The following is a 24,891-nucleotide window of genomic DNA, read 5'->3' as shown; positions in this document are numbered from 1 at the left end:
TATTTTATCAGTTTCATAAACTAAGCAAGTATGTATATTCTAATTTAAATCAACCATCAACCAGCCAGACGATTGTTCCGGACTAATTTTTAATGCTAACATTAATGTTGAAAACGTGAAAAATCTTTTTCTCAGAACAATTTTTCTACAAAAAATTATCCCGCTATTTCAACATGTTTATTCTTCCACGAGTTATGAAATTAAATCTGTTTTTCACTTAACTCACATAAACAATCATATGTAACTGTAATTTGTTTAAATACATTGTATTTTGATCATTTATGTCGTCACTACGTGTATTTCATATATTTTTCAATTGAAATTGTTGTACCATACGAATTGTTTTTACATATGAGAATTTTTGCAAACTTGATTGCAAATAATTATAAATTCCTTCGGCAATCAAAAAACATTTCATTGAAATTGCAATTTAATCATTCCACTCATCTATCGGTCAATTGTGACACATTAAGGACTGAACTGCTTAGATTTCCATTACTCTAATTCACACTAACTGTACGTTATTACAGAAATGGCTCAAAATTCTTTACCCATGGAATCTTCTAAGCAATCTCGCAATATTAAGAGCTCAATATTCTTGAATTTATAACTTGTGACAAATTTTATTGTTTGTACCAAGATCTGTCGAAGAGTTTATCTCCGGTGTAGTGATAATAAACATTATCTTCTGTATAAACTTAATATAATGAATACAAATTCCATCAAAATGAAAGAAAACTAAGTTTTCCTAGAGCCTGCTTATCGGCCATGTGAAGAAAATCTGAATGGTTTTTATCATTTTCGATGTAGTATTATATACTGATACTTTAATCTTTATGTCTACAAAAAAAAAATTTATCATGACAATACAAGTAAATAGTGGAGAAATCAATCCAACTCTCTGTAAATTTTTTGCAGAAAGATATATTCTTTTCAATATTCTCGGACCACATAACTTTACGAATTGCCATGTGCAGTATTCTGGAATCGATATAAGCCCTGAGCCATACATAATATTATTCACATGAAAGAACGTGGAAGAATTCAATTTATATGATATATACTACTGATAGATTATGACCATTTTATATGTTATGAATCCAAATAGGATGAACACCTAGAAACATAAACATACTTCTGTTCCAAAATTAGTTTTTTCTTATAATTTTGAAAAGATAGAGATAAATTGACGTTTCGACTTAACTTCAGTCTTTATCAAAATATGATATCAAAATAAGAATAAAATCAAAATAGAACTTTGTTCTATTAAAAAAAAATTATTTTTCATTAGTCACTTCGTCGCAAATATGTAGCATTAATCAATTAACTTATTTGTAGTTTTATTAGAATTTACAAAATAGATCTATAAGTTTTACTTAAATTATTTAGGTCTTTTTTATCATTTACAGCTTTTTCGTTCTTATGGATATTAACCATTTCTAAAAATTCTCTTTTTCATATATTAGATTTCATTTCAAGAATTTTTGAATAATTGAATTCATGTTTTTTTGATATTTCACGGCTGGTCAATGCAGTTCTATTCTTTTTATTGTATTGATGACCTCTCAGTCTATTTTCTAAATACTGAAATGTCTGCCCTATGTACACAGCGTCATAGTTAGTACAAGGCACTTGATATATAATATTACTTCTTTTGTTCTCTAGTGTTTTAGATTTTAATTTAGTGAAATATTTGGATAATGTATTATGTCCTTTATACCTTGTACTAATATAATATTTATTGAAATAATTCGATAATTGTTGGGAAAGTCTTTGTACATATGATGGGGAAAAATTTTTATGTTTTATTCGTGCTTCCATATCGGAAAAAGAACGGAATATTCATATCAAGTTTGTTAAGGACAGTTTCCTAGAGATTTTCCATTACAAATTGTGCTATAACACTCGAAATGGAAGCTCCCATAGCACAACCATCAATTTGTTTGTATATTTCATCTTCATATTTGAAATATGTTGTTGTAAGTGTGATTTCTATAGCATATTATTAAAAGTTTCTTTGATTTTAAACGTGTCTTTTATATTATAATCATTGTGATAATCATAATATTTAGTCAAAATTTCATTTAACTAATTTGTAAGGGGTTCGATGGGAGTGTTATCCTACAATAGGTCTAGCTGATAAAGTAGGTTTATGAATTTTTGGTAAACATATAATTTAGCAGAAATACCGTTATAGTTTATTAATTTCTTCTGGGTTTCTTTGTCAATTTGTTTTTTGTTAAAAACTTTATTTATTAATTTGTTACAGTTATTAATTGTTTTTAGAGTTGGATCATTATTAAGTTCTTTGTATGATTTATTATAGAGATGATACACCATTCAGATGATTGTTTTGATTCATGAATATGTTTAGTTAAAATATTTGTTGCATTGGCTATAACGACATTGCTTTCTTGTTCATCTAAAGAGGATATACAATCAATATTGGTTAACAAAATTTTAATTGAAACATCTTCAGTAATTATAGGTTCAATACTGAATTTAGGCCCTAACGATAGAAACTGTAAAAATCCTTAGGTATCTCTGTATTTGAAATATTTTTAATCCAATTATCTTGGGTTTTAGGAGCTAAATTGATTTTTTTGTTAATGAGTTTATTAAGTTTATTCTTTTGTTTATTTTTAATTTTATGAAATAATTTGTTATAAATAACTTGTCTGCTCAAAAAATTTTCAAAAGTGAATTATTTGTTGTATCAACTATTTGGTTTTTAAATTGTTAGAGATCATCATCAAGTTTGAATATTGTTTTTTGATTAGAAATTTTATTATTTAAAAGCTTATATACTGACCTATTATAGATGTAATAACTATTGTTGGTCTTTGCCAGAAAGATAAGTTGTTGTGAATGATACTGATACTGATTGGTGAATTTATGGATAACGTTAAATTTCAATGGGTTAGGTCGTTATAAATGTAGTTGAATATTCATTAGCTAGAATATAAATGACAATAAATTTTATAGGTTAAGTCGTTATAAGTGAGGTTGAAATTTATAAGTTAGGTGAGGTTAGTTGTTTGTTAATGGTGTTGAATTTTTATAGAATTTGGTTTTCAAAATCTAAAAGGTTATTTGAATCAGTTTAAATCTTCTGATTTAAAATTTTTCAAAAACAGATGAAGATTGCACGTTTTGACTTCTTTTACTCTTTATCAATGTATCATATTGGGACTGACAAGTTGCATATTCTAGATTCAAATATATTCAAAAATTCTTAGAATGGAATCTAATACATGAAAACGAGAAATTTAAAAAATGGTTCACATTCATAAAAGCGAAAAAGCTATGAATGATAAAAAAGAAAAATTTATAATTTAAATAAATTTAAATAAATTTAAATTATAATACAATTACAAATAATTTCATTGATAACTGCCACGTATTTGAGATGTGAAAACCAAGGAAAAATAGAGAACTCTTATCTACTTGAATAAACCACTTATGTCAAGTAGTTTGTTCAACATTTCACTTATTTTTCTCAAATATCTAGATATAAGTGTCTTCTTGATGCCATATTTCAAAATCGCATTCTTTTCTTTGTGAAAATAATAACAACGATCAGTCTCAAGAATTGTATATTGTAACTAAGCAAAAACCCTTAAATTCACTTTAAAATATACATGAAAAACTTTTTTTTCCGGATCAACAGAAATACTTCATATAAAGTGGGAACAAACATAGATAATTCCACACAAAAATATTTGATGAGGTTTGTTTATTAAAAAGTTTCATTTCAGAAAAAATACTGTTTATCACTTTTTCCCTATAAAATTTTCACAGTTATTTTCTAAAATGTTGGGAACATCTCAAATTATTTACATTAACCCTAGCAAGTTCTATTTGAATTTGAATTTCCTTCATACGTATACTATACCGTAGCCTCCGGTTAAAAGCACAGAAATTAAGTAATTTCATTTTTATTAATGTGAATGAATGGATAAACTCACTGTTATAATATATCCATGATGTATCTATATTCCAATATTTTTCCTTAATTATTAGAGAGTGCACAGAATGGTCGATTTTACAAATAGAAACAAAGTCTTTATTCTAGTCGGATCCGCGGAACGAACTTTCATTGAATAATGAAATATATTAAAGAGGTAAAAAAGGATTAGATATAATGAACATAAAATTTAATGCAGTTTCAATACATTCGCAGATATGTATCCTTCAGAGAAGATTAGAAGTTCTAATAAAATTTCTTTAGTTAATAATAATAACAATTGCTACCAAACTCTTTGTAATATCCTATTATTTTATCTATAGTGTAGAGTACCACCATAGACTATTAACCACCAAACGACTATCCCGAATTATAACCGATGACCTCCATACAATGATAAAATTACTTGCTAATCGTTATCACCCACCAATGGATTGAGAATACTAAGTTTTTGTGAAACTATCACTCATGTTATGGTATAATTATAAGAATATAAGCAATCATAATTAGCTTCTCATATGCTTATATTAAATTACCTCAAATTGTCATAAGAAGAAATTTGCAATTAGAACATTGTCTTTACGAGATAAAAATCCTTATCAGTTATTCTGCTTTCACAAAAGACTCTTAAGATACAATTGACAATATTGACAATTATTTCAATTATTAGGGGTAACTTGGTGGTAATTTAATTTCCTGATAAAAGTAGATTTCTATGTTTTGAAAAGATAATTTAATGATCAGAATCTACTTAAACTTTGTTAACGAAAAATTGCAAATAGTATTATTGATCAATCGCACAATTGATGAAGAAAACTATACCTATAGCAGCTCGACCATTTTATTTTTTTCAATTAGTTTCATTGATAGATGATAATAAAACCTATATTTTTATATTTCGAACTTTTTCCTCAATATTCATTTTCATTTATAACAAATAATTTCCAACGATTGGAATACTGAGATAAGTAGAAATACAACATAAATTCCCATTTTGTTCGCTATGTGGAAGCCCGCATATCGTTCTAGATTCTAGAATCACAAATTGTTCAAAGCTTGAAAATTGCGGGTTTTCCACAATGGGTATCTGTCAGCGATTTTTGAACGACATAACCGATTCTTATATCCAAAATTTTCACGGTTCATTTTCTGTCAGAAACTATTTAACTCTGCTTATCTTGTGACGTAATGTAATTTGAGGCAATTCGTGTAACGTTGTTGTAAATGTTAACGAATTGTTGAGTCAGGTATATCATGTATACTATTAACAATAATGTAAATTCCAAATTCAACCGCCATACTTAGTAAATACTGATTCTAACCAGATTCGCTAAATATGTAGCAGAATGCAGTAAACGGTATTTGACCTTTAGCGCATATTAACAACTGAATCGTACATGTTCTCAAAGCTTAGCTAGAATGATGGAACAATGGTACATGGCTTAGAATTTCAAAACTGAATCATTCAATTCAATCTAGAGTTAATAATAAATCAAATCCACTTTGAACAACACCTAACTCTGTGTTGCATTTCGCACGTTCTTTGATAACTAAAAATCTTTTGTTATTCTCGGTTTTATATTTTACTGAAAATTACGTCCATCACGCTCAAGGCTTTGAAATGATAATTCCATTTAATGATTCCTTTCATAGAAATTAAATATGTGAGAACCTTCAATTCTGTTTTGTCATGTGTTTATCACTTAGAAACTTGCTCTGCTTGGTTTTTGAATTTGTGGTCGACTATTCCGTGGAGATCTAAATAATTTGTAATTGTAATTGAATGAAATAAGCAATAAGCTACCCTCTACTCTATTCATTTAGTCATATCATCATTATATTTTAAAAAACTGAAAATAAATACTCAATAACGTGTCACTTCATCTATGGCTAATATTATTATCACTTCAACATATAGAATAAAAATGATGTTTATCATATTTTCCTCATATCTCCTTTTTTCTTCATGAGTTCCTAGTTTCGAACATAATTCAATTATCTACTCTCCCAGTAACCGAGTACATCTGCTACCCGAAAGCTCTTAAAATAAAAAAGATGCCCTACAAAGAATTTGGAGAAAATATTTTATGTATTTGATATTGAGAACACAGGTGCTTCAAAGTGACATAGAAAAGTGAAAAGTGGAATGATTAATTGAATTATATGTAATGGAATATTCGGCTTTATCTTAATATATCTAATAGAATCTCTCCATATTAAATGGATATCATTCCGCAGCTACATCAAATAATACACTATACACACTTCAACAACATTTTCAATGCTACATTCCATATATATCGCAACTTTTGAGATAACGATCATTTTATTATTTTAAATATCAAAAGATTACGTATAGAGGTGATTCATAGAAAAGCAATATCCATTTCCATAATGGAAATTTGAAACAATCTCCCAATATAGCTGATACTGTATTTTTAACTGACAAATATAACGACAAAAACCGTACAGCTACAAGTATACCCAAAATTATAAGTACAAAAACTTTATCCATTTGCATGAGAGACATTTGTTTTTGCTTGATAATCAATTCGATTTATTATTTGAGTCGTGTATGAACTAGAGAATTAACATGTAATTGACATTAATCGCTAAAATGATTTCTGGTATTTTTGAAAATCCATTGTTTTCTTCTTGACTTCTAATTGATTTGTTAGCGTGTCTATTTTCACACGTACATGGACAACAGTAACCTTGAATTCTTCTCGATTATTGAACTTCTAAGACTTTGAATATGTAGAAGATTCTAGCTTCTCCAAGAATTACCTGTGGGTGCCTTAATTTCCCATGTATATTATCTGCATTTTACAAATCATCTTCCAGTTTCGAATGCATAAGGAAATTCTCATAATAATGTTTTGTCTTGTAATTTAAGGAAAGTATATCTGCATATATATCCCGTATAACCAATGCTGTAATACTTCATATACCGAAAATCAGATGAGCGATTTCTTTACATGAATTTCAAAAATAATAATGCAGTTACACATATGACATAACTGTGAAAAAATAGTTATTAGAGAGTTACCCAGAACCAAACTTTTCAGCATTAAAACAGTGACTTCTGATTCTGATTAGGACAAACGACATTAAATTGAAGACTAAGACATCTTCGCAATCCCTTAATTTTCTTTCCTTGTTTCCAATGAAGCAGTCACATGAATTTCAACTATTTCCAAGTCTACTATTTATTTCAAGTGTCATTTATGAATCATAATAGTCCCGTACTGCCACACTGATTATCTCGAGAAAAACTCTGGAATACTCAGTTGATGATATTTGTACCTTCTACTTGCGAATTATAACGGAAACGGCTTCTAGGATTCATAGTACTCGTATGTTTTCTATGAATAACATCATGTAGCTCTGTATTATTATTACATGTTTATAGCTACTTAAATAATTCTGATTATACTAAATATGATGTAATCTCTGACTTTATGTATTATAAATTCAATGCATCTAACAACGAGTATTGAATTTTATGTAAATTCTACGTTAAATATCTGTCATATAATTCACAAGAAGGAAGTCAGTTGACAAAAGGGGAAATATACAGAGAACTGTTAGTATAATTCACTCACTGAGATGTTTACAGGCCTGTAACCAATGAAATTGTAGAGAGGTAGATTAAAGTCTAAGTTTAATATATACATTCACGTAGTTTTGAAAGACGGTCTAAGTACGGGGCAGTGCTTGCGCTTCTAAGAATACATATTTCAACATTATTGTACTTATTTCTAATACGACAGAATATAATTCCAATTTTTACCAGTAATTGAGGGTCTCTATGATCCTAAAATAATTTTAGCGCGCTTTTTATCTTCGTCAGGTGTTAACACCACAATTTGACGATCAAATTATGTGAACTAAAGCAGATATTTACGATTTTAACAACTTTTTCGTGTTCAAGATGTATTAAAAACATCAAAAAACTATTTACGAAAATTCCAAAAATATACTTGTTCATTCTTTTTGTCCAACACAAAACAAGACATGTCAAATACTCTACATTAACACCATGGAACTAGAAACGGTAGAGAGAGAGGGAGAGAGAGATTCGTTGGGTATATTTTGGGTGGGATCAGGAATTTTTTTATGGTGAGGAAGGTTCATTGGAATTGGCCCTGATATAGGAGTTGCTTCTCTGCAAGGCTGGGGCTGTGATTATTTGTTTTAGACTGCACTGTTTGAAGGAAGAAGGTAAAACTCCAGCATAATAAACAGAACGGTTATTTTCAGGTTTTGGGATGTATTTTGTGATTTTTATTTTTATTTATTTTTTGTTTTTTTTTTTGTTCATTGTTTGATAAGAAACGGGTAAATTGAGGAGGCAGGTACAGCTATCGCTGCATTATTCCCTATTGTTGGCCATTTGGCTGGTGAAACGGTTTAGCAGGATAGGAAACCCTCAGAAAACCTGCAACATCGACGATCGAAGAAGTGTGAGAGGTACAGTTTCATCTAATGACCAATAATATAACGACGATAGTCAAATTATGTCACTGTAATTATTAGATAATTTTTATGAATTTTTGTAGTATAAAAAATATGTAATATGAAGTTATGTTAAATTGTATAAACTTTCTAGAAATATTTTTCGTTACTGAAATAATGGCTTCTGTGGCATCTGAATATTATTATTAATGGGTTGGTCATATTTTATATTTGTATGTAGGTATAAAGTACATATTTCATATGGTTCCATTATGTTACATCGAAATTCTTGAATATTTCCGAAATTCTCTCTTCATAGCACTAGATTCGGATTTAAAAGCATTGATCGTATTAAGGTGTAGACAAACACAAAAGTGAAATTGGATGAACACTGATTTTATTGACAGTAGTTTTTTATATCTGACGCAAGGTTAGATAACTTGAAAAAAAGTGAAGTAATATTAAAGTCACTACAGACTACGCAAGCGCGGTATCATCTTATTACTGTTCTAATTTCACGATGATACTGCTTTCACCATTACAGTCACAACAGATGGTGAATTTGTAACGTTGAAGTAGGGTATAACTGCTCGATTTAAGTACCTCTGAATTATTTAACGGTACTCCAACATATATAGAACAAGCAGAATTAGAATCCATTCCAAATTTTTTGACGGTGACATATCATACCAAAGATTTTGAATATCGATGACCATTATAGACATCTTTCTCATGCTAATTTCAGTCAATCGGAATGGTTGGACTGAATATGAAACTGTTTATCTTTAATTTCAATTCAGTTGACAAACGAACATATGACAATATAAGAAATTTTCAAATCACAATTCAAACCAGTCCAATATTCATTTGTTCAGAAATGCTTATCGTATATCAATTATTTTCATAATTATTCTTAAAAAAATAATGAAATGGAAAGAATTTGTTTCAGCTGTCACCAATCACCACAAAATCTATCGATATTTCTTATCATTGTCGACTCAAATACCCAAACAGCATATCTAGTGACAAATTAAATCTAAAGTAATTATATGAAGAAGTCGATTTTTCATCTAAACACAATTATCCTCAGCCCAATTATTGGAAGGAAGAACGGTGATAAATTTGTAATTAGGGAATCAAATTCATGAGCGTAACCCGTGAATACAATCTGTAAAAGTTGCTAATTTATTTGCTTTTCCATTTACTTTGGAATTATTATTGGGTTTTTTCTGATTCTCATTAAGTTAAACGTTCTTCCGTTATTCTATGTTGATATTTCAGTAATTCAATTTTACATATATATTATATCAACGTAACAATGGAAAAAGTCTAAAATTGTGTCAATACACAGTCAGCTAAATCGAAAAAATATCAGTAAAAAGTTTATGGGGAATATTTGTTTGAAATAAAAATTATATCACTAATAATGAATTATTGTTTGAAATAATCCATGAATAAACAGGATGGATTATAATAATTTCCGACAAGAGCAAATCGAATTGAATGAATTCGGTATTCATGACTTGTCAAGAAGAAGAATTGCACATTATGAATATCCAATAAAGAATATTTCTTCTGGCAAAATATTGTCTTTCTTCAGCTATTGTTAATAAGAGGTATCAACGTTTTTAAGACTTTTCTACTTTTTTTCCATGAATTTTCTCCATAATCAGTTGACCAACACAAAAAAATAATATATCATTAGGAATTTGTACTAGAATCTAACTGCAAGCCAAAGCTTGGATGAATTGGATGTTTTCAAATGAAATAATTGAAACGCTTCATGCAAATAAATATGAACTATATATGTTCCCCCCGAAAAAAAAATTTTTGAAACATCTCTAGAAAATATAGAAACTAAAGTTATGAGTTTCCAAGTTGGGCGTTAATGATATTTGTCTGAAGAATAATTAAATAATGGATAGACTTCCGATACACGAAATTCTGAACTGAAGATTTTTATGAGATCGATCGATCAACACAAGTTGGTTAGGTTGATAGTGAAAAATAAAATATCGTGCTGCTAAAACTCTAGTGTGTGCGTTCCGACCCTTTGTTGTTTTGGTCAATTGGGGCCTACTCAATTTTCTCATGTAGAACTGTATTCCTTTGGGCCACGGCACCCTAGTTGTCTTTAACAAAGTGACTTTTGTTGTAAATACGAAATCACGCAAGTTGGTAGCAAACACAAGGGAATGACAAAGCACTAATTGTGTGTGTAGTTTTATAATTTTTACCATTCACAGTACACGTATCGAAAAAAAGGATTCTCAGCGAGTGAATTGGTCGATATTTTTGTGATAAAAAATTAAATTTATTATTATATACAGGATTAATTTGAAATAAGGAAACATCTAATTATCTCATAAACTGAGATAGTAACAAGATTTTATCAGGTAATGCATGGTTGCCATAGGAGCTGTCCTAAAAAACGTAGTTGCATATTTTATCAATTTGTTAATATATATTACCACTAGATCAGCTTTGGCCAAGCTGGGCCAAGTTGTCGAAAATTTCATTACCCCTGAATCCCCTAGGTCCAGGGATTCAGAATAGTTCTTCCGTTCATTCGCCAGCGAATTCCATGGTTACCCAGATCTAATGAACAGCAAATATGAATAATATTACAGAATTGTTACGGAGAATAAAATACTCGGATTGGTAATGACAAGGTAACCAAAACACAAAATTTTTTAATACTACTATTTTTTATTTCTGAAACCTAATATCAATAACCGTCATTTGGGAAGACGAAAAAAAATAGAAAACAAAACTAATATACTCATATGATATACTGAGTTATTCTATGTAAAAAATTGATCATTCAAGTCACTCCGATGTTCAGTATGTTTTTTTACTGCAAAAATATGGTAACCACGCAACATCTAAATTTTGTTTCTACATTTTCCAATTTGGGATATTTAGATGGTTCTATAGCTTATACTAACCCTGTATGATATTTTTCAATTGGTTAGTCAGTACAAATTCCCGTGAAGTTTCCTGATTATCATCCTGTAGGGATGTCTATGATCAACTATGAAGACTATTATCAGTAGGTTGTGTACGAAAATTTGATCCGTTCGAACAACTTTGTTAGAATTTGTTGCTTTTCTCAGGTCAATCAATGAAATCAATCTAAATTTTATTACAACTACGTTTTCACATTTTTCAAAGTATTTAAAATTATGTACATCTGTCATTGGGACAGCCTCTACCATTCAAAATGTCGATAGACAAATAAAAGTTTTGTAATGTCATAAAAATAATTTTTAGACCAAAATCACAATACTTTCTTGCATTGCTAAAAATTTTATGTAATTTTCTATTATCTATTCCACTAATTTTACAACAAATTCCAAATTCTTGTAACAATATCATAAAGGGTATTGAAATATTTTGCCTGACTCATTTCCCTTTCTCGTTTCAATATGTTATACAAAGCAACACACCATCTGAAAATGTTCCCACTACATTCATTACAAATATACATAAATAATCCATTAGGGTTGAAGCAAACTTGATTCTCATTATTCTTCTCATGGAAAGCCACGTAAATAATCTGAATTTAGATGGTTTATATAGAATAGACTTATTATAATTTTATCAAAAGTCAAAATTTAAGAGCTACAAAATTAGGAAAGGCATAAATTCTACGAAGAAAATGAGAAATTATGCTCTACCTTTTCTTTTGTTATCTATTATTCCCCAAGTAAGAGCAAAATATGTTCCCTATGGAATTAAAGATAAATTCTGAGGTTGTCACAAGTCCACTCTAGTATTTTAACCCTACACTTTAATCTCAGATATTTCACGATAAACTCACATATTGTCTCGAAACTTCAAGATATCTCAAAAAATAAGGTGTACAGTGTGGCCCCGAAAATAAAGAAGCAATTATCAGGAAGTTACTATTCCAAACAGTAGATTAAATTATTAAATACTTTATGTATAGTACATTTAATCCACTACTACTCTTGCAATATTTGTAAATTAGTGATAATCATAATTTAAGAGCTTTTCCAACATAAAAAATAAATTCAAACATATTTTCCACCTTTTATCTTTTTGTATATTTGGGAAATATTGTTTTATTTGGGCTGGTTTCGTGGGCACTTTATATTTTTTATAATAAAAATCGAGGACTGTATTTTTCTCTATTTATTAACAACTACGTGCTACCACTTGTAGAGCTGACTGGCTTCCCTACTGCTACCCAGTGTTGCCACAATTTAAAAGCTGAATGTAAAAATTGAACTAGAAAATGTACTAGATTGTACCAACTTCAAACAAATTTAATAAAATTATAGAAAGATGTATAAACATAAGTTTAAATTAAATTTTTTTTCCAAAAATGTTATAGACTGTATCAATTATTATTTTAAGGATGAAAAATTTATATAAAGTTTACCGATAAAATTAGCAATGCAGTACAAAAATCTCACGTTCTAAATATAAATCAACTTGGCTCTGTTTTCTAATTATTGTTACAATCTAGTACAATTTCTAGTTTATTTTATTAAACGAAAATATAAAATAACTTTATATTTGCGAACGCAGGGAAAATGTATTAGAAAAAAGGAAAAATGTACTAGCGTATAAAATACACTAAAATGTATTAAAATTATACAATTGTACTAGCTCTGGCAACACTGCTGCTACCGCTAGAACTATACAACAATGTTGCCACATATATAAAACTTTTAATTAATAATAAAGACATCGAACTTGACAAATATTCATGAAAGACATGTGTCGAACTAATTCTTTTTAAATCACCTCACGTTAATATCTCTAGCGAAACATTTTGTTCTCAATAAATGAATATTGGAGACTGCAACACAACTGAGTGAACAAAGTTTTCTGTGGAGTATTTGTCCAATATAATGAGATGTGATATTCCTAAGTTTCCTTTTTCCGTCTTTTCAATGTAAAATAATGTAATATTCAGATTATACCAGCAATAATGAGTTTATTCGCTTCAAACATCGAATTTTATTGATCACTATTGTTCATATTAATAATACTAATCTTTCATAATTTTCCTCCACTGAAGAGTCTTTCTCTTTCCAATCAGGAAACAATAATCCTATGCTCAGAATCGACAACCCTATATTGGCTCGATATATCAGCAAACAAAAACAGTGATTAACAATAGGCTCTCTATGAATGAAGAAGCTTCCGTTACGATCAAGAAAGACTAGCAATAGAAAATATTGAATCTCTCTTTAAACTGATTAGTATTATCTCAATTATGAATAAGTTTAAATTAATTATTCTCATATTACAGTTGTAGGTATATTGTGTATATGAAAAAATTCCATTTCAACTTCAATGTTTGCTCTATTTATCAACTTATCGAGCTTGCAAAAAATAATTATGAATTGTCTGTATCATTCTTTGAATAGAAATTCATGTGTATTTCATCACCTATAAGCATATTTCATGTCTCTATAACCCTGAAGTTTATAGTTTACACGATAATCTAGTGTGAACTGAAACTAACTTATCTTCTTGAAAGTTTCGGTGAATGGAATAGTTGTTACATATTTTAGTTTGCTCATATTTTTCTCCCAAAGGTATTTATTCGTTTATCAATACAGTTAATTATTACTTAACATTGAAATTAATTCGTTTTAATAAAAAAATACATACACACAACTTCACATAAAGGTTAACTTTTCTTCAAACCGGTATGCAGATAGTTTCCATCAAATTTAGAAAAGCCAGTCCTATTGAATATCATGGTTTCTTTTTTGGTAAATTTATAGAATTGACACATTTTCTTGAAATACTTTGTTTGATTATGGGATTGCAATATTCAACGCTAAGTAATTCAACGGTACCCAAGTTCTTCAGGGTAAACTCTATCGTTCAAATTTTTTCGATATAAATTTATGCCGCAAAGTAGAATCTAGCCCAGATTCCAACTGTTAAATACGCGTAGGAATGACATACATACACAGAATATGTACAAATCGTAGAAACTGAAACTTATTGCAGAAAAACATTATGTAGACAACATGAATTTCTGTTTTAGGACTTTTGTCAAATATAATCATACAAATCATATAAATGAGTGACTTTCTTCTTCACTTCTTGTTGCCCTATTAAATTGTTTAGTTATGTTTTATGAATATGGATTCAACTGTCATCTAGTCCTTGCATAAGAATCATTTCCAGAAATTTTAACAAATATTCGACTGGAATCCACTCATATAATTATTGGAATGTTGTAATGTGCTAATAGTCAAAGAATTAAAAATTAAAATCGTAATGGAGTCAGCATGCCTCGATATATACGTCATCTTCGCAACTTGAAATCAGCGAATATTCATATAGTCTCACTTAATTTACACTCTGACGTCATATATCAAGTGGATCATGATTAGTTAATCCCAAGAGAAGCCAACAGGGGTTGTGTCAACGTTTTAGCGAGGCCAACTTGATTATCTGTTTACACATGTAAGATGAATTGGACGAAGGAACTAGGCTCAAACTAAATTAACTGAATTTATTAAATCTGGTGTGCAAGGCAACGCGGTTTCAGAATATAACTTTGCAATCTACACTGGAAATATAACACGATATACTATATTATAGTGGCACTTTATCAGACAACGCAAAAAGTATAATGGCCAGAAATTAAATCTCCTGATAGGGAATCTTCTGAATCTAATGCTTTAATACGAAATGTCTGAAAAATTTGAATACTGTGGGATGATTTTTCAAATCGCATGAAGAACAAAATATTTCAGTTAAAGCTACTAATTTTTCCCTAACTGATAGTAGTTAGAAAGCAGAAAATATAATTGGTGACCCTCGGTTCAAATATTTATTTTTCCTTAATCAGAAATCCAATTAAAAATTTAGTTCCAATTTCATTCTCCGACAACTCGAAAATTTGATGCATGCAGTTCAGTATACACGCCATTTTTTCAAATAACAACCTGAAGCCGTACACTGATTACATCGGTGCTTTACGTAGATATTTTATCGTAACTTCATTTATAACAATTTCTCTCTATATTTTAATGCTCAAACTTGAATTCCTACCAAAGATTGCTGCAGACAAATTTCATTATTTGCCATTAAATATCTTGAAATCTGAATCTATCGGAAGAATATTCAGTTTTAACATACGCCACAAGTCCCATTAGCAAGCGTTCATATCCTTGATAGTCCCATTTACATTTTGCTTTAAAGAACAGTTTTTATCATAATAGAAATGGGACGAATTGTTAATGTTTATTCAATATTCATTGTTCACTAATCAAAAACCCATCTGTAAGCAATCAACAGAAAATAAATTCATATAATTTATAAATGGAGTTTTGCCTCTGCTCCTTAGTGAATCATCTTTTCTTGACTCACAATCCATAAGGTATTTACTCAAATATTGAGCACAAACAAGAAACTTACCTGTTTTGAGATGATCGTGACTGCTTTTTTTGGTTTGGGGCTTATTTGACGTGAAGTTACTAACGGATTCTATGACTATTTAGATTAAAATGATATTTAAGACCGGTGGATCTGATGATCTGATTAGAATTGATTTATTTTTGTTATACCAGGAATAAATCGACGCCTCCCTATTTTTATTAAAACGATTTTCAGTAGAATATTGTATTGCAATGCAGATAAGCTCTTATTACTTCTTTTTATGAAAATTAGGAACAATTGTAAAGACGTTAATCAAAATTATTAGTCACTTGACCGTTATTTTTATTTAAGAATACCATTTAACACACCCAGAGAACTTAACCACTAGGGCTACAAACATTTATTCAAAATATACCTCGTGAAAATAGAATTGAGCTGACTTTCTGTTTGTACTTTGGATTAATCAAGGCAGAGAATCAAACTCTAAATAAATCTGATACATATTTCATTCTTAGATTATGAGAAATATGTTATGAAATCTTAATCTAGAGAAAAGAATTCGGAGAGTATTGAAAGTAGTGAAAAAATATAAATGGCTGGTATGATAAGGTCTTATTTTGGTAAATGAAACAATGGAATATTTAATTCCATGCTAATTTTCAAAAAAAATAAAATCAAAATGTCAAAGGGACGTTTGCTAAGTACCAATACATCATAATTTCAACAGATTTTGGAAAAAGCTATGGAAAAGTAGAAATATAGAAAAACATATAACTTCAATATCTGATATTGAAAAAGGAACACAAAATACGAGAAACTTATTTGTTTTTGGGTATATAGATATATGGGAGAAGATGATAAAATAAAAAAATCAACCGTAAGATATGATTGGTTAAAGAAAAATCATTAATGCCGAAATAACGATATAATATTATTTGTATTGTCCAAATTTGAGTTATATATGTGCTGATATTTTGAATTAAACATGTATATTTACTTGTTTCTCTTTTTAATTTTGAAATAAGATACTGCTTATATCTCCGATGCATAATTAATATTTTCATACAGATCTACTTTACATTAAAACCTTTCAGTGAAATATTAAATAAGGTGAAGCCATTAAAAACGTTTTAATCAAAAAGAATTCACCTTTCCATTTACGTTATGATAATGCCTCAGTAAAACCATTATAAAAATTGCTTTCCAAATATTTTTTTATAGATTGTAAATGTTATAATACAATTTTTATGAAATATAATGGTATATCTGTGAAGGACGAGAAAAAGAAAGTACATTACATTTATTGCTGAATAGTATAAAATAAGCCGGATGATTAAGTGTGGAAACCTAACGATTTCAGTTTGAAAGATTTATAGTCTTGAAATACTGACCCATTACTCGGGTCCGTGTACCTCGTTCTATACAGCCTGATAGAAGTTTTAAGTATATTAATCCACGTTAGATTTAAATTACAGGGATATTCATGACATAAGGGTGCCAATTGTTAGTTATTGAATTGGTAAAATTCTATAAAATATTACTTCAACAAACATCATTACAACAATTTAGTTAGTCTGCCCGAAGTTTAAACTTCAAGTACCCATACATGCCCTTATATTTTTTTAATTTTCCAAGGTGTGTTCTAACTCTTGTCCAATTTATATGTATATATTTGAACAAAAATTTCTCGACGTTTCGGCTCCCAATTGGATCCATTATCAAGAGAAGGGTGGGAATAGGGTGGTTACTCGTTCATTGGTAAGAAGTGATCCGATTCTGTGGTCTCAATCTGCCTACTCCACGCAACGAATTTCCCCTTTTTCTTGGTTGATTCCAAGGGCTCAATCTGCCTACTCCTTGGAATATCACCAAGGAAATGAAAAGCTGAAACAAAAATATAGAATGATTAGAATAGAAAATAAAATCAATATGCTTATATTTATATATATGTACATATATACCTATTTAGATGAATCATAATATAAAATCCTCTATAACCCTAACAAATGATTGTGTAATATATCGTTGTATGTTTCAGAATACCTGAAACAGATGGCATTGAATTTGTCTTGAACATTTTACGTCTTTAGTATACGGTGTTAGAAATAGTTCCTATATTTCATTGTGATTATCCGATAACCATTTTAATAAACCAAACTGTCACAAATAATAGAGGTTTGACGCCAAATAAAACAGGATTAATTTGTTGATTAAGTACATAATTGAAGAATGTAACCTTCAGTAAATCTTTGTTCTTTAGAATCATAGTTCTCAAAAATCAATTTTCTGGAAATTGAACACTAAAAGGAAGACATGTTATTGTGTTGAAAACATTGTGAATCAAGGGATTGTTATTATTTTTAGTAATATTCAAATATATATGTTTGTATTCAGAAATGTGAAAGATTTTTTCTTTTTCAGCTTACGTTTACCACTGTCCAGCTTAAACTCAAAATCACGTGATCTTTATCTTCTCAGACTATAAAAGTGTGATTGAATAAGTAAACTCTTATTACTATTAGAATTTTAATTGATCTCAAATATGAAAAACGTTCTTATCAGGTTTCAATCATTGTGCAATATCCCAAAGTCGTTGAAAATCGAACAATAAAACCATATTAAATATAATTTCTATGGAAATCGTAAATTTCGAAGCTAAACGTCAGTGTGTCTCAGGAAGAAATTGTCAATTGGACTTTAAGTACGTAGACTCCATGATTCGACAGTAATCGTAGTTAGCAAACAGTTTATGAAGTAAAAGTACAGTATTATCAAAATTCGCTTTTGGCGCTTTAAATCCTTTTTTTGAGGTGGATTACTCCTCGTATTTTTATTTTCTTCACAGTTTGTCGTTTGTTTTGGCTGCTTTTGTTATTATTTTCCATTCTTTTCGGTTCCGGCATTTTGCTCTCCAGTTTTCTATATTGAGTCCTTTATTTCGTTTCTTCAATTTTTTCTCGGCCTGCCCCTTCTCTTTGGCCACAATGGGATCCATTGCGTTATTCTTTTGATCATTTCAATTGGTTTCCTTCTCATTATGTGCCCGGTCCAGTTGAGCCTTTGTGCTTTTATGTATCTCACTATATTCTCCTTCCCCAGTTCTCTCTCTATTTCTTCGTTTTTCTTTGTTCTTCTTTCTCCTTCTTGTGTTATGTTTGGGCCTGTTTTGAGTTCTTCTTCTTCTCTTTTGTTTATTACTGTTGTTTCCATCGCATATGTGATTACTGGTCGTATTAGGATTTTGTACATTTTCATTTTGTTCTGTTTGGTTATGTTTTTGTTTTTTAGTAGGTTTTTGCTTCTTCCATAGGCTTGATAGCCCTTTTATATACTATTCTTTATCCTCTCTCTGGTTGTTTACCCCAACATTATTCCCAAATAGTTAAAGGTCGACACTGACTCAAAGTTATATTTGCTAGTTGTCAGTGGGTTTGCTCTTCCAGAATTGTAATGAATAGCGTTGGTGACATTGGGTCTCCCTGCTTAACGCCCTTATTTGTGTGCGTTTTATATGATGTTGTACCTTGGAATATCACTTTAAAGTCACTCTTTTTTAGTATTATTTCTATGAGTTTTCTCAATTTTTTTAAATATCCTTGTCTTTTTAATTCCTCTCTATAGTATGGATTGCGTTTATAGTGGATCTTCCTGGTCTAAAGCCGTTTTGATAATCCCCTAGTTCTCTCTCTGTTAATTCCTTCAACATTTTATTCATTAAATTTGACAGTATTTTGTAGGCTATATTTAGCAGGATGATGGCTCTATAGTTCTCACATATATCTTTATTACCTTTCTTAAATATTGGTGTGCTCCACTCGTCTGGGATTTTGTTTTGTTCCCATATCTGCTCCATTAGTTTGTGAATATGTTTACTTAGTTTTTCTCCACCATATTTAAGAAGTTCCGGTTCTATTCCATCATCTCCCGGGCTTTGTCATTCCGCAGTTTTCTTATTTCGTCTTGCACCTCATTTTCTGTGGGGCATTTTACTTTTCATCTTCTTCCTCTGTTAACATTATTTCTTCATTTGCTTTGATTTTTTCTTTGTCGTTAAGTATTCTCTCTATAGTATTCCTTCCATATATTTCCCATCTCTTGTGGGCGGTGTTCTGTTTTACCGTCTATCGCTTTTATCTCTCTTGATTTTATTATTGGTTTATATTTTTCGTTATTTTTTCTTTTATAAATTGCATTTGTTCTATTCATTTTCCTTTCGTATTCGTCCCTACTTTTTTCACACTTTCACACTCTTGGTCGTACCATTCTTTATTTTAATTTTTTCCTTTTTCCCTGTTTAGTGTCTCTTCTGCCGTTTTTGCAATATTGGTTTTTATTTTCCTCCCTGTTTCGTTAACGTCTTTTTTGTCTATTAAGTGATTTTCGGTGATCCTCGAATATTCTTTTTGATATTTTATCCTAATCTCTTCTTTTTTTTTTTGTTTTTCTGCGTCCCGTTTAAATTTCGTCAATTCAATATAATTAGAGAAGAGAATATCTATGTATTCTTAGTAATTTCAATAAGTTTCATAGAAACATGGAAGAACTAGAAAATCTATAAATATCCTAAGACTGCTAGCAAGCTTGTATTTCTCTTATTAGTATAACTCAGAAATTTGCGCCAATACAAAACACTGTAAGGCTTCCAAGTGCAATTAAGAAGTCTTGAAGAGGCTTTAATAAAATATATATAGCACGTTAATAATTTAGTAATTCTAATTAGTTCACCGAACCGTATCTTGGATAATAATTGTCTTCAATTTAAGGTTTTATGAAATATTAAATTTATTACAACTTTATTAATTTTTTTCATAATTTTTAATTAAATAGATGATCTTGACATCCAAATCTTGAGGGCCTGAAATGAAATCAGTTTATATTTTTTAAGGATCGTTTTAGCGTATAAAACGTGCTTGATATTAATTGAAAAGAAGTGGATAGATGACATATACGCAGTAATAGCTCAACCAAAATAATAAATTATGCTCGTTATGAATAAGAATATGTGAAATCTAGGTGAAGTTATAAGCAATGGGATGATAATATAACCGGGATGGTTATCTGTTGAGCAGGGTATTAGAACAAATAACATATTGTTTTAAACGAGTTCATTACCGAAAATTCAAAAATTTGACTCAGATGAAAATTCAACGATAGAACAATCTGAAAAGTAAAATCTCTTTTATAAGGATGCTTTAATCGAAAGTTTGCTAGCACCTACATAAGTACTTCAATCAGCTGATCGGTAAAGCGTTGGATTCAAACTTGTGATACCATTGTTTGCAAGAATACTGTGTGAAATCTCTTATTGATAGACAGTATCGATAGTAAATCAGGGAGTTAAAAAAATTTCTTTGTTCTGGAGCGTTTTCGGAGGGAATCGACAATTGTTACCCATATCTGGTATTGACCCAAGTACCTTAAAGAAGCAACTATGCTGACTATTTAGTAATCCATCTCATTCCGAACCAAATGCATAGGAGTAGTTAACTTGGAGTTTATTTTTATATCGAGGAGAGAAATCTGAGAAACCAAAATCATACTTCGGGAAATCATTGAATACGTTACTACGTATACTTCATTAAGAGCCATGGTATTTGCACTAGCGCCAATGAAATTATATAGTCTTATGAAAAACGAATCAAAAAAATAATTCAACGAAAAAAATCTATCTGATATCTAATCTATGAGTTTCGTGACTTCTCACATGATATCTCTGGCCACTAAAAATTCAGTGATAAATTGGGAAAATAAAATGGGGTTTCTTTATAAATCGATGATTAGATATCATTCTCATATATTTATTTTGTCACAATTTCCAAATATATATATAAATAAATATAAATATATATAAAAAGAAGTCATTGCTAATTATATATATATATATATATATATATATATATATATATATATGAATTGTAAGAAGTCTTTGCCAGCTATATTATGAGTAGTTTTATATTGGGAACGTGGCAAGGAAACACCAAAGTGAACTAACTTCAATAATACTTATGTATTCATCGTCTGGGACTGAAATTATGGTCAAATACAATATAAGAAATATGTATAAATATATAACAATAATAAAATTTTACTTACTATAATTAATTAAGAATGGAATTCAAAATTCTATATTCAAATTGACTTTGATAGAAATATTGATTAATTGAAATATTGATTCTAGTTACTATAGGAATTTTTATTAATTTTTGATTGGTTTGATTTTGAATGACGTTGAATTTTTATAGGTTAGATAAGGATAAGTTGTAGTGAATGATATTCAATATTGATTGGTAAATCTATGGATAATATTAAACTTCAATAGGTTAGGTCGTTATAAGTGAAGTTGAAATTTATAGGTTAGGTGAGGTTAGTTGGTTGTTAATGGCGTTGAATTTGAATATCGACGATTATTATTTGTAAAATTATCATACTTAGAGTGAAATAACTATCTGTTAGAGATGAGATTTTTTTATATTTAGGCAGTACTATAGTAATGCATACATTAATTAATGGAATTATTTTCAGGAAACGTGTTCGTAATAGCTGCTATACTATTGGAAAGAAATCTACAAAACGTAGCAAATTACTTAATCCTATCTCTGGCCGTAGCTGATCTTCTAGTGGCGTGTCTTGTTATGCCGTTAGGAGCAGTCTACGAAGTGAGTCAGGAATGGACATTGGGACCAGAATTGTGTGACATGTGGACTTCCAGTGATGTTTTGTGTTGTACAGCATCAATATTACATCTTGTAGCTATCGCCTTAGATAGGTAAGAAAACAAATTTCATCCAAGTATATTGAAAGTAGAAAAAAATTGAAATATTCCATCAAACCACTGTTAAACTCTTTTAAAAATTCGATATGATTTGATCTTCTTCTCCTTTTTTCTTCCAGAATAGGTCTAACGCCTGTTCCTTCTTAGATGTCTTTCTTCATTGTAGCTAGATTATCACCTCATTGTAGGTAGACTATCACTCCACATCTTTCGTGGTGGAGCTTTCATTTCTATGGTCTATATCAAGAGCTGTTTCGTTTTTGATGTTTCTGGTCTTGTTTCTGATCTATAGGTCATTATAGGTCTCATTGTAGCCTCTGTTTCTTGTCTTAGGTACTTGTTCAGTCATACTACGTTCTGAAGGATCCCGCGACTTTATTTGCTCTACCTACTTGTCCTCTTACCTCGTCTTCAACGTCTCCATAATTGGTTATGTCAATTCCAAGATACTTGTATTACATTCTCCGTTATATTATTTGACCTTCTAGTTCTAATTTATGTTAATGCATATAGTTTTTTCAATTGAGACTCCATCCTCTTCGATATTTTCTGTTTTTGAAGGTCTTCAAGGCTTGGTCGCCTTCTTGAATTGTGACTTCCACGTTATTCCTTAAGTGCGGAATGTTAGTTTGCCAATTTTACCTTGTCCCTTAAATAGCTCTGTTAGTTAGTCTATCCATTTGTCTTCTGATATTTGACTTGATGCGCAAAATTCAGTTATTTCTTCCCGTTGTTGTCTTATCACCCTACATATTTGCTTTTCGTCCCACTTCTCGTTTATATTTTCCTTCCTCTGCGTTCATTGGTCTTTCTTTTTTTTTTTCGCTAGTTTTTTTGTCGGTAGAAATGAATATAAAATAAAAACCATTTATAAAACATCATTGCCTCTTTATGACAATAATTTCTAATGGCAGTGATGAAATGGGTCGATAAAAATCCTGTTTGATGTTTCACTGTAAAACTTTTACGAGTAGCATCCAAAGCCATGGCAAACTCTGCAGCTGATATATAATAAATTCTGACGTCCATTCTGCTACAAAGTAACCATTATAATTTGGACGGCCATGTGTGACGAGGGTAAATATTCATCAACATTTTAGTTATCACATACAAATATTGAGCAAAAAACTGTTATTGTCGCCGAGATTTATTAGAGGGTTTTGATCTACTTCGGAATTGTTCCGAATTGATATTACGGGTAAAATAAACCTTCGAGTTTTTTATTTTTCTTGAATTCCTACATATATATATTTTGGAATAATTATATTAAGCTATTGAGGGAAATTTATTCACATTCAGTGAATGATTAGTTTCATCAGTTTAAACTTTTAGCTCGCAACACTTCTTTTTTATTTTCTCCCGCTAAGCTAGAAGCTGTCGATGGAAATACTCAAAACGATTTCTTGAACAATAAAACATAAAGAGAGAGAACGTTGCTGAATTATTGATTTCTGAAGATATAACTTATATTTTTATGAAAACCTAAATAGAGATTTATAAGTGACGCATAACATTTTTCTCTTGGAGATAGCATAATCGCCCCCATATCCCTCTACATTATTTGTACCTTAGGAAACAGGCGCACAATGATTTCATTTAGAAAAAAATATGGTTAGAGAGATGAAAAGCTTAAAGATACTTTATGATGTGCAAATATTGTGATAAAATTGAGAAGGGTTCATTTTAACACTATTTTATTAGCTTTGATTGTATGTATAGGATCTTTGACCTCTATTTTAATTACAAAAGTTTTTCACACTAAAAGAATCTACGACAATACAACTCTTTTATAGATTCCTATTATCATTGTTGCCAGGGTGGCCCGGATAACATGACTTACAAAATGACCTGATTTTTTTTATACGATAGCCACTTTATAGATTTGGAGTGACCACGACAGAAAAGAAACTGAAAACTTTGCATCTATAAATACCACTATCCTCAACTTGTGAGCTCTGACTGCAGTTGAGTCGCCGCTATCACAATAAAGAAAGAGGGATACACATAATTGGTCGGCCAAATATGAATTATTCGAGAGAACATGTGCGTGCTATAGTACCATGATTTCAAAAACGATATAAGTGAACAATAAAATATTGAAATTGCATTTAGTGAAGAAATTATTTCACGAGCAATTGTGCTTCGCTGGTATAGCGAATTTAGAGGGGCAGATTTCTATTGGATATGAGGCACGTGCTGGTAGGACCTATTCTTCAATCACCTTCATATTGGCTGTCACACACGCTTAACGATTTCCAACAAGCAGAGAAAATAATAATCACGTGGAAAACGTTAGAAATTTTAAACAGATGAA

General features: G+C 29.9%; 1 protein-coding gene across 1 annotated transcript in view; it reads left to right on the top strand.

Moving 5' to 3' along the window:
- The window catches only part of LOC130451516 (5-hydroxytryptamine receptor-like), a 161,341-nt gene that overhangs the window by 111,705 nt on the left and 24,745 nt on the right, over positions 1–24,891 (top strand). Inside the window, exon 3 of the mRNA XM_056790573.1 lies at positions 22,328–22,571. Coding sequence (XP_056646551.1) covers positions 22,328–22,571 — 244 coding nt within the window. The remainder of the gene's footprint in view (positions 1–22,327; positions 22,572–24,891) is intronic.

The sequence above is a fragment of the Diorhabda sublineata genome, chromosome X, assembly GCF_026230105.1.
Source record: "Diorhabda sublineata isolate icDioSubl1.1 chromosome X, icDioSubl1.1, whole genome shotgun sequence".
NCBI lineage: Eukaryota > Metazoa > Arthropoda > Insecta > Coleoptera > Chrysomelidae > Diorhabda > Diorhabda sublineata.
This window is presented reverse-complemented; position numbering and strand designations above follow the sequence as displayed.